This window comes from Macrotis lagotis, chromosome X (assembly GCF_037893015.1).
Source record: "Macrotis lagotis isolate mMagLag1 chromosome X, bilby.v1.9.chrom.fasta, whole genome shotgun sequence".
Taxonomy (NCBI): domain Eukaryota; kingdom Metazoa; phylum Chordata; class Mammalia; order Peramelemorphia; family Peramelidae; genus Macrotis; species Macrotis lagotis.
In genome coordinates, this window is record NC_133666.1 from 595337464 (window position 1) to 595355957 (window position 18494).

At 34.1% G+C, this 18494-nt stretch overlaps 1 protein-coding gene across 6 annotated transcripts in view; it reads right to left on the reverse strand.

The window, feature by feature from the left end:
* The window catches only part of ASAP1 (ArfGAP with SH3 domain, ankyrin repeat and PH domain 1), a 606433-nt gene that overhangs the window by 54433 nt on the left and 533506 nt on the right, over positions 1-18494 (reverse strand). For all 6 annotated transcript variants that reach the window (XM_074202331.1, XM_074202330.1, XM_074202328.1 and 3 more), the window contains 5 exons: positions 17664-17751; positions 15487-15535; positions 8599-8762; positions 5667-5800; positions 2413-2504 (listed from right to left, as the gene is read on the reverse strand). In XM_074202331.1, coding sequence (XP_074058432.1) covers positions 2413-2504; positions 5667-5800; positions 8599-8762; positions 15487-15535; positions 17664-17751 — 527 coding nt within the window. The remainder of the gene's footprint in view (positions 1-2412; positions 2505-5666; positions 5801-8598; positions 8763-15486; positions 15536-17663; positions 17752-18494) is intronic.

Consider the following 18494-nt stretch of genomic DNA (forward strand, 5'->3'; position numbering starts at 1 on the left):
AAATTTCTTTCTATTGATGTAGGTCAGCAGCTTGCTTATAATTTATTGTCTTAGATAATTACTTGGGGCAATGAGAGGTTGGATTATTTTCTTTCTTCCTTCCTTCCTTCCTTCCTTCCTTCCTTTTTTTTTTTTTTTTAAGATTTTTCAAGGCAATGGGGTTAAGTGGCTTGCCCAAGGCCACACAGCTAGGTAATTATCAAGTGTCTGAGGGCGGATTTGAACCCAGGTATTCCTGACTCCAAGGCCGGTGCTCTATCCACTGTGCCACCTAGCTGCCCCTAGGTTTGATTATTTTCAAGGGGTCTGACAGTTACTTATGTATCAGAAGAATGACTTGAACCCAGATATTCCTGACTCTAAGGTTGGCCTTATTTCCACCATGATCTCTTTCTTTTTAAGACTTGGTATACTATAACATACAAACATGTCTTTTAGAAAATAGTAAAGGTTTCAATGAGGTAATATTACTGTACAAACATGGTTTCCCAATGTAAAAATTATATAAAGTTTACTATATTAAGAGACTAAACTGTACCTTCTCATATTCTAAAAAGAGCTGAATATAATGACTAGGACAGGGAAAATAGCCAAATAATCAAAAAATAAAAATATAATAGGAAAAAATATAGAAAAAACAAAGATAATGAATCATAAACCAATCATAAAATTGTAGAGCTAAAAGAGACCTTAGAGAACAATGAGTCCAACACCCTCATTTTATAGATAATGAAGTTTACATGCCCAAGGTTAGAAGCTTATCCGGACTAGACCTAGATATCAGTTCCAAATCTAAGGCATCTAGATGAAATGAGGTAAGATACATAAAATACTTTGTAACCCTTAAAGTGCTACAGAAATGCTAGTTTATTTTTATTTTTAATATGTCATGTTAAATATATGAAACATATTTACTGATAAGGGCTATTTTAATGAGGTTGGGTATGGCTGAAAATGCTGCTGTCAGACATAAATCATTGGTAAATTGAATATATATGAAGAGTTACTTTTTTTTTTTAAGTTTTTGCGAGGCAAGTGGGGCTAAGTGGCTTGCCCAAGGCCAAGGCCACACAGCTAGGCAATCATTAAGTGTTTGAGATGGGATTTGAACCCAGGCACTCCTGACTCCAAGGCTGGTGCTTTATCCACTATGCCACCTAGCTGCCCCAAGAGTTACTTTCTTTATTAAATATAGAATTAGCTTGTTCCCTATACTAAAACCCAATTCAGTCTAATTTCAGGTACTGTTACCTCCCAACATCTGCTACCCATCCCCAAAATGAGGCTAATACCATTTTCTTCTAAGTCAGTGTTGGTTGCAAAGGGGCCTATCTTTTCCCAGGGAGCATATGATCTTTCCTCTTTTTCTGACTGGTCACTAAAAATGTTGTGCCTTGCTGATTGTTCAATGGTCCATGATTTCAGGAATGTCTTCTTGAAAATAGGCTTTCAGAGTATAACTCAGTTTTTTTTTTCTGCTGTTCACAGTTGGCTGGGTTGGAAGAATTTCCCAGATGACTGAAAGTATAGTCTAGTTTTCCACGGCAGCTTTTGGGCATGTGACTTCGGTACAGTATACATAAGGTATAGAAAGTTTTCTTAGTCATCAGTTTCCATATAGAAGGAAAGGAGAGTGTTGGTACACTATGCAATATGTAGTAGATTCCAGGGGTAAACTACAACATTATTACCAAAGAAATCTATAGTTTTCCATGTTCTTTATCTGAACAGATGAACAAATGGACTAATCTGATGGTCTAAACTAATAGATCTTGTATAAAATCTTTTCAAAAACAAAGCATCCTAAATGACTAGATTAGAAAGATAAAATAGTATGGTTAGACAGGAGAAGGTCTCCATGAAAGAATTTTGGGAAAAGAACTCAATTTAGAGCAGGAGAGCTAGGTTTCAGTCTCAGCTTTGTTCTTTGTGATTTTGAACTTTAGTTTCTTCATATATCCAATGAGAAGACTGGACCAAATGACCTCAAACATTTCATGACTGACTTTATTTTATTTCATTTAAAATTTTTATTTATTTAAGGCAATGGAGTTTAAGAGTGACTTGCCCAAGGTCACACAGCTAGGAACTTATTAAGTGTATGAGGCTGGATTTGAACTCAGGTCCTCCTGACTCCAGGGCTGGTACTCTGGCCCCCTCCCCATGACTGACTTTAAATGAAATGGCAGGATAGAATAAAAGAAATATAGATAAAATGTTTCCTAGTAGACTTAATCTTATGTTTCTAAAGTTTCTATTTTTTTTATCAGACCTATTAGATGTGCCTAAGTCTGACATCTTTGCACTGCATTTCCTAATAACTGATTCCCCAACAGAAACAAACTTGAAAACTTTTGGAGAGTAGGAGGAGTTGACAAATGAAAGATAATTTGATTTTTAAAAATTACTTACATATCGCTTGAAGGAGTGGGCTTTGGTGAGGGACTGGGTAAATTCCCTTCCATAATTTCATTAAAACTATTGTTTCCTACATTCTTGGCCAGCTGTAATAGAAATACAAAACAATACAGTTGTCTCCATTTTCTACTAGTCTTAAACATTTTTATTAATTGCTTTTGGGAAGCCAGATGATATATTTTCCACAATTTTGTGAATAATTCATATAATTCTTTCAACAAATTTTAAATGTATATTGTGTGCAAAGATTACATTTTGTGAAAGATTCAAAAATGAATAACTACTGTCTAGGCCCTCAAGGTTACTGTCAAGTAGGGGATTAAGTTAGGAATACAGCTTTCTTATATAGTAAAATGAGATAAAAACAAAGCAGAGGTAAAAATAAAGTAAAATAAAATTTTAAAGAAAAATTATTTTAATTGGCAGAGGGAATATCAGGAAAATTTTCATGGAGTAAATAACTGAGCTGGGTCTTAATGAATGGATAAGATTCCAACAAATAGAGATGAGGCAAAGGTATAGCTAAAGTATGGAAATAATAAAGGATAGGATTTTTTTTTCAGTTAATGGCATCTATTTCATTCAATTTGGCAAGGGAAATAGTAGGAGAAAAAACTGGAGGACAGGATGAAATCAAGTGTGGATAGCTTAGACTAATAGGTAAAGGAGTTTTGATTTTTTCCAGTAAGCAATGGGAAACCATTGGAGGTTTCTGAATAAGGCAAAGAAGTCACTATACACTAAGACTACTCTGCATAGGTGCGAAGGATGGGTTGGGATTAGCTGATTAGTTGGTTTATTCTAATAATCTAGGATAGAAGCAATCAGGAACTGAACTAGTATGATAGCAACTGGGATGCTAAAGTGAGGAAAGATGAAAAACACTGAGAAGGCAAAATTAAAAGGATACAGTGAGTAAAGTGATGCTGGGATTATTGTGGAAGACAAGGGATGGGATAGGAGTCATAACCTAAGGTCAAATAAAAGCACTCAACATACTTATTTCATATAAATACTAATATTTCATGCATGCATGGCCTTCAGGAACCAATGAATGAACTTTATTTCACAAACCTGTAAATTGAGACTAGAGATAGGGGAATCCAGTTTAACCCAATTAATTTCATTTGAACTCAATTCAACAAATATTTGATTAAATGCTTACTTTTTTTCAAGATATTGTTAGGTATTGAGGAGAAAAGAGAGAAAAAACCCCACATACTCAAAGAATTTATATTCTTTTTTTAAAAAAAAATTTAAGGCATTTGGGGTTAAGTGACTTGCCCAAAGTCATTATAGCTAGGTAATTATTGAGTGTCTGAGGCTGAATTTGAACTCAGGTCCTCCAGACTCCAGGGCCAGTGTTCTATCTACTGTGTCACCTAGCTACCCCAAAGATTTATATTCTTATGGGGAATATAACATATACAAGGCAGCAGGGAACAATGTACAAGAAGTACAGATAACTTAACAGAAATAGATTCAAAATGAGAATTAGAATGAGAGAGAAAATATTAACAACTGGGTGGATAAAGATCAGGAAAGTAAGAGATGTTACCTGAGCTGAGCCATGAAAAAAATCCTAAGAGGCAAAAGTATGAAAAGTAATGGGAAAACAAATGGATAAAGATGGAGAGGTAGAGACAGGAAATTTATGGAAACATAATTTTAGCATACAAAATAGTTCATACTGATGGTGGAACAAATATTATGAAACAGCACTTTTTGTTTTTTAGGTTGTCATAAATCTCTGCTATAACACATACTGGTTGTCTTATTCCAGACTCATTTCCATTAAATTTCCAGCAAATGATATAAATTTCACATTTGGGATCTTTACTGATAAGGAATGGAGTAAGGAACACTATGTAATAAACTATTGGTAAAGGAAAGTCTGAGTGATATTTTACTGCTGGAATCAAATGATACAAGTCATATATATATATATATATATATATATATATATATATGTACACACACACACACACACACACACTCATTCTAAAATAATCTGTGATGAGCCAGCCAAATATGCTTAAAAATGTTAATGTATTTTGTTCCTTATAGGCAACTTAGAGAGACATGGAATTTGTAGTTGTAAGAGGTATTGAATTCAACTCAAGTTCTGGGATTTGCCCAAGATCACACAGCTGATTAGTAGTAGAACTAGGAAAAGAAATCAGATCTAATATGACTTTAAGATGTATTTTAATTTCAGAAGCATGACTTGGGCATGTAATTTACTCTTGGTTTCTTAAGAGTTATCATCTCCATTAGAGGTAAAGATTTTTTTATTTCTTTGAGTGGTTTTAGGAAGTAACAGAACTAATCACAAGTCACAGAATATTAGGGGATGCCAAGAGGGAAATTTGATAAACATCTCTTAAAACTACATCTAGGGCCTGTGAAGAAGATAATAAAAATATGGTTCACTATTGGACTTGATTTATTGTTTAACTTAAAAGTATCTCTAAATGAATAATTTAGGACTGCGGAGTGGGCAGAGGAAGATTACAACTGGAGAATTTCTCAATAATAAAAAAAAAAAGAACCTTTGATAACACAATAAATCTCATGACTGTTTAACCTTATAAATCTATGAACTGTGACATCAAGTATCATATAATCTATTCTCTCAAGAAAGGATTAAGGAGGAAGTGAGTTTCTGATGACTCACAACAAGACAAGCTATGACAATGATTAAGTAAGAAATTCCATATTGAAATATAACTTCCTAGTAGTTAAAATAACCTATGACTGACTAAAACTCTATGATTCCTTCTTTAAAAAGAGCTAGTAGGAAGTTTAAACACAAGGATGTTCAGTCTGCTTCCCACTTTCCTATTATCTATGATTTATAAGCTTAGGAAGCAAATGAAATATTGAACTTTAAAATAAAAATTTGATGTGTAATAGATTGAAATATAAAAGTTTCATTTGAGCATTCTAAGGGAATTTGGGAGATTTTTCAAGGTCCTTCAGATTCATGATAGTTTAGCTAAACTTTTGACTTGATAGTCATGACAGTATATACTAATTAGTGATTCACCACTTATTCAAGAGAAAAAGGGAACCGTCAATTTTACTTAGCATACAAATTATAATGCCACAGAATGCCTATATAAAAATCTACTCAACTCTCTGAACATGTAGTTGGCAGCAACATAAAAAAAAAGAACAGAATATAAAGGAATTTAATCTTTATGCTAATGAACTAAAATTTTTCCAAATTATAGAAAACAACTTACCAAGAGTTCAGAAGTTCCTAATTTGTCTAATTCCAAAGATTGAATACGAGAAATATGAACCCCCATTTCCCTATGGATTCCAGAACATTCTATACAGGTCAAAATACCCAGGTTGGTTGAAAGCCATGTGGGTTCTACAGAAAAAGATTTAAAAACACAGGAAAGCAAAACTTTTAGTGCAAAGTTCATTTTGATAAAATTTCAACTGAAAATAAAGCCAGACTTGTACTTAGAAGTATAATAAAACATGTAACTGAAAACAGCAGAAGAACTAATGTTGGAATGGGTCATTAGACGTCATCTAGTCTCAGTTCTTCCCATATTACAGATGAGGCTACTAGGACATGGAGAGGTCATGAGATTGTAAGATTTGAAATTAGGAGGGTCCTTGGAGAATTTAGTTCAAGGTTTTTTTAACTTGGGATCTGTGAACTTAATTTTTAAAAATATTTTCATAAATTAATTAAAAATAAATATTTAATAACATTAATATGTTACTAATTTCCTTTAAAATATTATATTTACTTTATGCATTTAAAAACCATTATTCTAAGGACTCTTAAGGTTTCACTACACTATCAGAGGGGTTCATAAAACACAAAAAAAGGGGTTAAGAAACTCTACTCTGGAAAGTTGGGATAACAAAGTCCCACAAAACTAAAGGAAGAATTTGAATCCAGTGATGACTCCTGTGCAGGGTCACAAAGAAGGGGTAAGTGGCAAGGGAGGGACCACCACCTAGTTCACCTGGCTCCTTGTCCTGTATGCCTCCCCTTCTTCTTACTACTTCCTATAGTAAAAGATATGAATTGTGTTTAAATTTAAAATAAAAATTTTTTGACCTTAAAGAAACCCCTTTCCCAAGAGCACATTTTCATGTATAAATAAGAATAGAAAAAGAAAATTAAATGAGACAATACAAATTCCTTCCACACATATTTTAGCATATAGTTTGATATTTACAGAGTAAATTCAACATGCTACTTTCAAATAAGTTTATACATTCCTCTGAACTTCCTTCAATGTTCTTTTATGCATTTTTAAAAAGTGATTTTTCAAGGACTTTCTTTTAACATTACTAAAATATTTAAGAATTATGATGTAGAAATTAACGTGGCTAAAACCATATTTTACCACACAGTAAAATGGTAAAGTATCTAAAGTATTTAAGTGTATCTAAACACTTTTACAGAAAAAATAAATACATAATTTTAAATGAAAACATGACAAATAATCCATTATTTTTCTATCCAATATAAAGTTAGGATTAAATGCTTATGGTGCTTAAAATTGAGGGCAAAAAAGGAAAGATGCTCCCCTTAAAGTTTCAGTTGTAATAAAAATTTGGAAGCCTCACAAAAGTAGAATTTCCCCTTTGTTCCATGTTCTATGACAGTGATGGATGGTATAGCTATTAACTGCTTTCGCAGGGGACAGGGTTCTACAGCTAGCATTAACCTATGAGCTACAACCAGCATTAACCTATCATTCCTGGTTATGACTTCTCTATGGAGCCTCTGCTGATAATCAGACAGCTGTTGAGTAATGAACATAAAACTTTCCAGAGGACAAAAGCCTTTTTTGAAACTCCAAGGAACATGGTGACAATGAGAAGCACTTTTTTTTCCTGGGCAGTCAAAAATTGTGATATTGTTGAAGATGCCCCCTTTAAATGCCAAATTCCTTGGCAACCAATCTTTTTTGAAGACCCATTATATGTGAAGATTTATGCTAGACACTGGGGAATATATTATCTCACATGCATATAGTTCTTTAAAGTTTATACAACATAATCCTTATCATAAAACTATGAAGCAGGGAGGGGAAGGATTATTATACCTATTTTGTAGATGGAGAAATTGAAACTTTGAGAGGTTAAGTGTCTTACTCATATTATATAGCTAATAAATGTCTAAGACTAGATTCTAATCCTGGTCTCATGACTCCAAGAGTCCTTCTACAACTGAGCTCATTATCAACTGCTATGGAAGGTGTGTGTGTGTACTGGATACATAAAATATCTTTACATATAAAAATAAAGGGGAAGCTTTGGAAGAGTGGAAAGGACAATGAATTTGGAAGATCTGTCACTAACTGGATAGATGTCTCTGGCAAATCACTTATCACCTCTAGACCTCCATCTCTTCATTTATAAAGTGGGGATAATATTTGTGCTATCCCCTTAAGTACAACTCTGAAATGAGATAATATGTATATGAATGAATGAATGAAGCATTTATTGAGTTCTGTGCTAAATATCGGGGAAACAAATACAAAAGCATGGATAGTCTCTCCTCCTTTAAGAAGAATGCAGTTTAATAGGAGGAGGCAGCAACCATAGGAGCATAATACTGGTCAGGGTGGGATATTTGGTTTGGAAAATGACAAGAACTTGCTCCTAGAGCAGAGCAAATTGACATATGCTTTTAGGTAATATAATTGAAAAAACTTTGAAACTATTAAGACTTCAATAAATGTAACACTACTAAATTATTATTATTGGTAAGACCATTTCTCCTCCCCTTAAAAAGTTTACAATCTTGTTGGGATTACACATAAAAGAAGATGAGTACAATCAAGTCTGGTGCAGAACAAAGAAGCTAAAAATATAAAGAAACTTGTAGAAAGCAGAGAACAATAACGGTTAGAGAACTTGGGGGATGTTATTAATGGTGGTTAATCTGGTGGGGTAATACAGCAAAGGATGAAGGTCTTTTCAAGTATGAAGAAGAGCACATAGAAAAAAGCAGAGTCTGTAATAATTGTGGTTTCTGTAGGACACAATAAAAAGATTGACCTTTTAAATAGCCAAATGATTTAGTATTCAAGAGAAAAAGAAAGGAAGTTCAGAAAGTTAACTCAAACTTTGGGGAAAATCCTTGATAAATGGAGTTAATTGGCAGTGTCAAAGCAGAAGAAATGGCTAGGATACCTGATGAGCCACAATCACAGCAGACATCATTCCCAGGTAATCTCTGGATGTCATCAATAATGGCTTTTGTCAGATCCTCTAAGCTGTTTTCTCCAGTACTCTGTTCTCCTCGGAAGGCCATGGTTAATGCTTCTTCTTTGCTGTTTGTCAATACTGAGATCCAACTGTTTCAAAATTAAAAAAGGGGGGGGTTCAAAAACAAATAGCCTTTTTCTCTCATCCATGTATTATTTTAGACACAGGTCTAAAATAGATAGATAGATATAGATAGACTCCTTATATAATACAGTAGAAAAAAATCACCACAGAATTGGGAGTCAGAGAACCTAGGTTGAAATGAAACTCTTATGCTTTTTTTTTACCTCTATCACACTGAGCAAGTTGCTTAACCTTTCTGGTCCTCAGTTTCCTAATATGTAAACTAGAAGAGCTGGACTAGAACAACTACAAAGTTCCCTTCCAGTTGAAAATCTATGCTTCTAAGGGCTTCTAAAAAGAGATTGGAAAAGGACAGAGAAAAAAAGGGGGAGGGGGGGGAGAATACTGAACAAAAGTTCTTTTATTTATTGATGAAGAAACTGAAATAAGAAAAGAGAATGAATAAAGAAGTTAAAGTGACAGAAATGAGAAAATAAAAATCATTAAAAACAAAACAAAACAAAACAAACTGGGCCTAAGGATATACATATCACAAATGTGCTTTCCCTCTAGTTCTTCACAGGTAAAGAAGAATTTTGTAACTGGGAAGAGATTTACAAATAGAGCTATAATTTAGATTTTCTGGAGAGATGAGATAGTGAATAGAAGAGTCAATGATGAGTCTTATTATATGGTTTTTTGAAAAGGCTTAGGGATGACAAGACCATAGTTACCAAGGAAAGTTATTTTACCTGTTCGGCTTTTGATTTCCTTATTTATAATCTGATAGTCTTGGCCTATGATTTCTAAGGTACAGTTCAGTGCTAACATTTTAGAACTTTATTATTCTGCAAAAATGGTTTTATTCAGCACCAGGCTGAAAAAGGAATGGCTGGCAAAGGAGAGAGAATCTAAGATAAGTTAAGGACTAGAAGCCAGGATCTCAGGAAGTAATATTCCTCAGATTTCTGATTTGATTTTGTCTGGATCTATCTTTTGCACATATTATATTCTATGCAACCACCTCACAGAGTAGATAGTAATTTGTATGTTTTCTCAACCCATTGAATTGTGAATTCTCTGAGAGTAGAAGTTGTCTTTTGCCTTTGTATTTTCAACAACTGGCACAATGCCTGAGCATATTAAGCATAGGGATTTAATAAATGTTTATTGACTTAAAGGGCTATTTTGAGGAATTTTAGAAAACTCAAGAAGCCAAAGTGAGAATTATTATTCTGTTCAATTTCTTTTTTTTTAAATCAGTTGTTTGTAAACCATTCATGATAGTAGTCTATAAGCAAAAGAGTTAATTATCAATATTGTTAGTTTTTTGAAATCTTATTTGGGACATCTAGGTGGTACAATGAATGGAGTTCAGAGTCTAGAGTCAGAAAGACATCTTCCCAAGTTCAAATCTGGCTTCAGACAATTAATTAACTATGTGAACTTGGGTAATCCTATTTACTTCAGTTTCTTCATTTGTAAAATGAACTGGAGAAGAAAATGGCAAATCACTTCAGTATCTTTGCCAAGAAAAGCATAAATAGGATCACAAAGCATCAGACATGAGTGAAAACGACTCCACAACATGAACAAATAAGTCTTATCCATGCTACTATATTATCAGCTCTTTGAAGGTAGGAACTGTCTTATTTCAGCATAGTAATTCCATCATCTAGCACTGTGCCTTGCCTATAATAATAGCAACACAAACAGGAACACACATCAATGGCAATATAAATAAAAGAATTAGTTTTAGTATAATACTTAATATAGAGTAAACTTAATCTTTTTTCCATTCATCTGATCATTCATAAATGCCTATTAAGGTGATTGACCAGTTAATTATAAAGATTCAGAATTAGCAGATGTGTCTTCAAAGTTCCAGTTTATATTAAAAGTTTGTGTTTTATCTTGGTGTTTATGTAATATATTTATTATATATTTTCCTGCTAGTTTTCAGGGACATAGGACAACAAACCCAACTGCTAATTCCCCAATGGAATGAGGAACACCATCATTAAAAACAAAAAACAAACTTTTTGGAGTCACAGAGTCAGTCCTAGAAAGAAGATGGACTATTTGGTCAGAGGGATTGGGTTTGAATCCTGTCTCTCTCATGGTTAGTAGCCCACAATTTGGGGCAAATCTTTCAACCTTTTTGGGTCTCATGAATAAAATGAAGGGGTTGAACTACACAGATTCTTCCAATTAAATCTTATCATTAGTCTCTCATTATTTGGTTATAAGAATTGCAACTCTTACTGTCTACTCTAGGTGGCACTCTCTTTCAATTCTTGCAACCAAATGATGGAAACAAGCCCAGCTCCCCTTGGATAAAGGAACAGCACATATAGGGGAAGGATGGGCATATTTTAGGACTTTTGGAGTGATTCATTGTTGTCCCTTTAATTGTCATTCCAATTAAAAAGAATCTGACAGGGCAACTCAACAAATTTCCCAGCTTAAATTTGAGTTAACCTTTTTGCTGCAGTTCTGATGAAAACAGTTGTTCATCTTGCGTGAACATTGATGGAAGTTACATGGAAAATCAGATTTAGAGTCTGTGGATAGAGTAGTGGAGCTTAGTTCATTCTTCATAAGCTTTAGAGCAGGAAAGGAAATTAGAGATGATCATGTCTTGGGCACTATAAACTTGATAGGATAATGAAGTATCAACATAGCTAAATTTGCTTTTAGTAATTATGCTTAAATCTATTCGTTTCAAAGCTATAATATTATAAATTAAAAAAATCATTCCCACTAGCTATCAGACTTGCAGGGAAACTTAGAGATTAATGTAATTAAATTCTACCATTTTATAGATGAAGAAGGTAAATCGACTGTCCAAGGTCACATAGGCATTAAGTGGCAGAGTTGAGATTTGAACTTGAATCTATACAGTGCTCATTTTGCAAACCCATTTTTGATGGCAAAAAACTACTGAATGAATGACTATATGAATGGAAAGGGCAACAGGAAAGGCATTTTTGGAATATTTTGCACCTACTCAGCTGTGGGAGAAGAAAAAAAGTCTGCTTCCCCCTACCCCCCCCCCAAAAAAAAACTCCAAAGCACCAGCAATGTGTGGGAAACAATGGGAGGATATTAATAGGGATGAAACAAAAATAAGGCTCAGGAAACAAAGGAAAGAAAAACTTAAAATTCATCAACTTTTTGAATGATAGATAATTAAACAGAAAAGAAAGTAAAAGAGACCAAAGTTTTTTTTTTTTTTAGAAAGTCAGAAATTATGCTTTAAAAATTTCAAGGAGAAATTTCAAACAAAGGCAATGGACAAGTAGAATGAGAAAGAGAGGATAATTTTTTCCAGGACCCAGCAGAGTATTTAATAAATGACTGATTCTCAGGAAAAAGAAGTGAAATGGAGGAGTAAAGAATGATACAGCAAAAATGCAAAGATCAGTTGACTAGATTCAGTCTCAGCTCTTCAGATTTTGAAGAGGACCCCAAATGGCATCCGGTCCAACCTGTACTGGAACAGGAAAGTAACCCCTTCAGCAGGATACCATCAAAATAAGACCCTAGACTCTGCATGAAAAACCACTAATGATAGGGAACCTATTATGCCCTGAAGCAGACCATTCCATTTTTTGAATGGTTCTCATTGATATAGTTAGCCTCAATTTGCTCCTATAACTTCAACCTTTCACTCTTAGTTTTCTGTTCCAGGGCCAAGCAGAACAAGTCTAATCACTCTTTACATAACAGATTTTCAAAGACTTTTATAAATAGTAAAGTTTATCTTTAGAAATATCCATTATTTATTTGTTGGAAAATTCCATTAAAAACAAACAAAAAACTGGAGATGTGGTTTTATCTTCAACACTGTACTTTGTCTATCACTGGCCACATTCCACTGTGTCTTGTATCTGTCCCCATCAATCAATCTATAAGTAAATTTTTATTAAGCATCCATTATTATTATATGTCAAACACTGTACTAGGCATTTTTCAAAGGAAAAAATTGTACTCCTTTTAAAGAAGCATGCAATGAAATGGGGGAAGCTGTATATGTATTTAACAAAAATTAAGTGAATCCAAATATATACAGAGTTTAGGAGGGAGGTCATTAGGGAGATCAGAAAAGGTTTCCTGCAGAAGATGGTGCTTGAGCTTTATGTTTTAAAGAAACAGAAAGATTTATGAGGCAGAAGGGAGTAAAGGTATAGGGTCAGAGTCATGGAGATGCTGAGTCATAAACAGTCATGGGGTTATGTGGAGTAGAAATTAGGCTCAAAGAAAGCAACATGTTCACTTTGTCCCCCCACATGTCAGAGGAGAGAAAAGAGAGAAGGGGAGGGGAGGAGAGGGAGAGAGGGAGAGAGAGAGAGAGAGAGAGAGAGAGAGAGAGAGAGAGAGAGAGAGAGAGACAGAGAGAGACAGAGAGAGACAGAGAGACAGAGAGAGACAGAGACAGAGAGACACAGAGAGAGAATGGGCTAGCTCAATAGTTTAGGGAGAGGAGAGGGGAAATGAATAAAACGAAAGAAGGGAATGTAGAGAGTGAGATAGAGAAAAAGGAAGAAAGAAAAAGAGATGGAAAAGGATGGGAAAACAAGCCTAAAAGGGAGGAGCTAGATGGAGAAAGAAAGAGAAAGGGCTAAAGATAGCAGTTTAGCGGGTTGGTTTTCTATGAAATTTTTCTTTAGTGTTCATAAGAAACAAACATTTTAAAATGTTTTGTTTTCTTAGTTCACAAATTTAACCCAACTCCTCTCCTTTCTCATACCCAGGTAATATACAATATAGAAAAACCTAAGGGAAAACTAGCAAAGTGAGAAAGCAAAAGTCCTTAGAAAGAAATATTAATTATTATTATGTTGCATCTGTTAACAAGTTTACCATCTACTAGGCATTGTACTAGGGTTACAAAGAAAGGTAAAAAACAGTCCCTGCCCTCAAGGAGTTCTCATTCTTATGGGGGAGACAACATACACATAACTAAATGTATGTAAGATAATGTCAGAAGGGAAGGCACTAGAAGCTGGCAGGATTGCAAAAGGGCTGCTGAGGAAGGTGAGACTTGAATTTTTTCTTAAAGGTAATTAAGGAAATTAAGAGGAAGAAGAAAAGAGGAAAATAATTCCAGGTCTGGAAGATAACTAGTCCAAAGGATTAGAGAGGGGAGATGAAGAAGGTCTTGTTTGAAGAGCCATTCATAGGCTAGTGGAGAGGAGAGGGGAGGAAAAAAAGTATGACTGAAAGGGAAAGGTAGGAAGAGTGCAATCCATGTCAGGTCTGGGCCTAGTTTGTATTTATTTTGGGTTTTTATTCCTCTGGTTTTTTTCCCTTGGATTTTAAAATGTGTACCCTTGTAGCAATCTTTTTCATTACTACAATATATACCTGTACACTATGCATTCAGTACAGAGATAGCATTTTATACCTTGGTCTTTAAAGTATATTTTGTTCAGATTTTTAAAAAATAGCAAAACTGATCTTATAATCTGCTTAAAACAAATAAAAAAACCTTAAAACCTTATCCTTACTTTTTAAATTTTTAGCTTAATTCACTATAATATAAATGCAAATACATATACATTTTTAAACATATATACATAAATGCATGTGCATCTAATATCTATGTGTGTATTTGTATGACAAACAACATATAAGTATTTTTTTAGGTTTTTGCAAGGCTAATGGTGTTAAGTGACTTGTCCAAGGCCACACAGCTAGGTAATTATTAAGTGTCTGAGACTGGATTTGAACTCAGGTTTTCCTGACTCCAAGGTGGGTGCTCTACCCACTGAGCAACCTAGCCACCCCATAACTATTTTTTTTTAAATCAATTGTGACCAGGCTGTTTGGACTAATAAGTACCTTAAAAAGGGGGAAACTTTGTTCTACAAGGAAAATGAGATGTTGGATTGGATAATTTTAAAGAGCTCTTTGAAGATCACATTCTATGATCTACGAGTCACTGATTTTGCAAATGGAGGCTGCAGATTTAAAATGATGGACAACCTTTATGTATTATATATCATTTGCCTTGTTCTATCTAGGATAATGATGAATATATTATAAATTCCTTGAAGTTAGATCAAGATACCTCTGTATCTTCTGCAATGTGTTGGGAAATAGGAAGCACTCGCCAGTTGTTGACGAAAACAAAACAAAGAAAAAACAAACTCAAATGAAATCCACCCCCCCCCAATCACAAAATTCATATCATGAGGAACAAAAGAGCTTATTGAATGGAAGATACTTTGAGAAAGGGGACTATTTGTTTGCTTATTCCTAGAGATTTACAAAGAAGCAGAGGCTTAACCAGTTTTAGACCTGAAAAGTCTGTGAATTCATATATTGTTATTAATTAATTCATAGTTGCCTGAATTTCTTCTACTCTTCCTTTTTTCCATGTGTTTATTCACTCTTTCCCCTAATCCTACTGAAATCCTAACCATTCTTCTAGGTCCAACCTAGAAGGCATCAAAATTCCAGGAAGTTATACCTCTCTCTTCCATTTCTACCCTTCAAGTTAGAAATACAATCTCTTCCCCTTAGAACTTTCATGATCACTGTATACTAAATATATTCTATCATATTTTTCTTACTACCATCACTACCATCACTACTACTACTACTACTACTACTACTACTGTAGGCAGGGCAGGGAATGAATGTTTGTACCTTCCGGTTGTTAGTACAAGGGTCTATTTAGTACCTTTTGGCTTTCTTTAATTAGTCTAAGAAAATCAAATTATTGTTAAAAAAAATACTCACGCTACATAGTCTTGTTCATCTTCTGCTTGAAAGTGGTAAGTTCTATTATCTAAAAGTACAAAGAAAGGGAAAATAATGAAAAATGTAGAGAACCTTTCATTGTAGATCATATTCAAAAGGCACCAAATAATTAGCTACCCATTTATTTTAGGTACTGGATTCTATCTTAGTGTGATGATGTTTTAAACAATATAAATTCTACTTATTCAGGCATCTGTACATATTTACCCTCTGAAGCATAATATCCAAATAAATGACACATAATACATATTTCCAAAGAGTTTAGTTAGTTAGTTCCTGTTGATTCAATTCTCTTTGCTTTCCCTTTCCCCTTCAATTTTCATTTAAGTATGTGTTTCCTTTCTTTAACAAAAATTTCCTTATTTTAAGTAATCCTTGATTTCATAGCCCTCTTCTCATCACAGAGAGTAAATTCTCAGAAGAGTCATCACATGTAGCCAGACATATTCTGCCTTGGAGAAGTTTAAGGAAGCTGCAACTGTTGTCTCGTAAAATAGGCTGTTTTGAGGAAGGCCATTTCTAAAGAGTCATCTTAAATCAGTTAAAGGAGGATGTTGAAGGCTATAGGTGTAAAAAGACTTGCCAAGTGCAGAAGCAGCTTGTTTTGAAATGCTTCAATAGTGCCAAGCAATTCCCCTAATTTCAGAGTTTGCTGTACTTCTTAATATACTCCTAAATCTAAAAGGTAGGTGTAGTTCTATTGCAATTCAAAGGTGAAACTTTTAAGAGTTCCAATCATCAATGAATTTCTTGGTCATATGGAAACAGAGGAAGCATGGTATAGTGTAATGGAATTGAGATTTGAATTCAGGGTTTACATCTACCTCAGATTTTTATTAGAAAGGTGACTAGGGGCAAGCTATTTAATCTTTTTTGTGCCTCAGTTTCTTCACCTGTAAAATATGGAGGGAGCTGAACTTTTAGTTTCTAAGGTCCCCACTCCAGTTGTCTTCTTTTTTTGGACAAAGTGCTTGATCCTGCAATATTCCAGTCAACTGTCTAAGACTCGAATTAGCAGAAGCATGGTTGAAATTTTCAATACAGATGAAATCAATGATCAAGACAAAAAAACTTAAAAACAAGACTCTTAAACTCTAGCAAAAAAGTTACAGAATTTAAAGCTGGAAGAGACTTCAGAGATTGTTTAGTGTGTAAGCTCCTCATTTTACAGAAGATAAATGCAATGTGCTCTATACATTGCCCCACATTATTAGAATATTAGAATTGGAAGGAATCTTATAACATAGAATATTGGAGCTGGAAGGGATCTTAGAACACTGGATGTTCAAAATTATGATGATTTTTGAGTTCTATTGGTTCAAGCTCCTCACCTAAGGAATTAAGGAAGGAATTGAGGCTGAGATGCTGTGATTGATTCAAGATCAAACACTAAGCTGGTGGCATAGCCAGTATGGAAAAACAGGTGTCCTGACTCCCAGGTCAATGTTTTTTTCCCCACTAAACCTGGAATTCTTAACTTTTGTTTTTTGTCTCATGGAACTCTCTGATAGTCTTCTGAAGCCTATGGATCTCTTGTCTCTGAATAAGGTTTCAAAATGTACAAGATAACATAGGATTAAAAGGTAAATGTATTATAGTGAAATATATCAATCAAAATTAAAAAAAAAAATCATGGTCTCCAGATTAAGAAGCTCTGATCTTATAATGCTTCTATTTTCTACTCATATAAACTATATGATACCAGAAATTTTGTTAAACAGATGCAAAGATACCCTTCCTCCCCTGTCTAGTTTCAAAGCACAACCCTATGCTGAATTTTAACTCTTTTTTGATATCTCCAGAGCTTGATTAAAGTTTGGCACATAGTAGGCACTTAAGGAATGTTTACTGATTGACTGATTTCACTCTGCCTCTAGATTCTATTTTGTTGCTTGGGTTTAAATGTCCTCTGCAGCATTTGTGGTTGCCACTGGTAATGAAAGCTATGCATACTCTTCAGCAGATATTATATGTATGAATTATGATAGGAAGTCCACTTGGATCTCCAAGGAGGTTTACCCATTGGAACTCAAACATTAAAATTATAACTTAAAGAAAACTTGGTTAGTAAAAGTAGTTGCTGAAAAATCCCAATATATAGATATGCAGAACCCCAGAAATCTTAATTTCTGATTTGGAGAAAAAAAATTACATACGTGATATCAGATCAAAAGACTTCTTATCTTCAGCATTAGGTTTCACCTGGCAAGTGAGTAGGTTCAGTTTAGCTGGCTGCCTGTTGGACTAGAAAAAAAGAAAAAAAGATGTTTTCAAATGTCTCAAAAAGCAGTGGTCATGATTAGCCTATTTATCTGTCTGTCTATAACAATTTTACAAGGTAATTGTGAGTAGAAGGAAGTTGGGAATTACTATTCATACCTATACTGGTTTTTTTTTGTTTTAGTTTTCGCAAGGCAATGGGGTTAAGCAGCTTGCCCAAGGCCACACAGCTAGGTAATTTTAAGTATCTGAGGCTGGATTTGAACTCAGGTACTCCTGAATCCAGGGCTGGTGCTCTATCCACTGCGCCACCTAGTTGCTCCCATACCTATACTGTTTTGATTCATTTTGAGAATGTCACTTGCTTGCTAAGTTTGCTTCACTGCAAATAATGACTTGGTTAAGTCTTATCATTTACCTCACAGGAATAATTAAATGCCTGAATGGAATTCCCTATAAGAGGATGTAATTAATTTAGTGATAAAGCAGAATGGAAATGGGAATAATTCACATCTGTTTTGAATTAAGATTGCATCAAACCAAGTTTTTATGTTTAAAACATTTACATTTTTATGACTCAGGAAAATCTTGGTAAAAAGCATGAAGATGACAAAAATTTGGTACTTCAACATAATATTAAATGACATCAATTACAATAATTGACAAATACTTAACCCTTTGTGTTAACTCCTGAAAATCTGGATGTAAAATTCAAGTTATTCTAGAGAAAGCACAATATAACAATAACTAGTTTGAAATGACTAAAG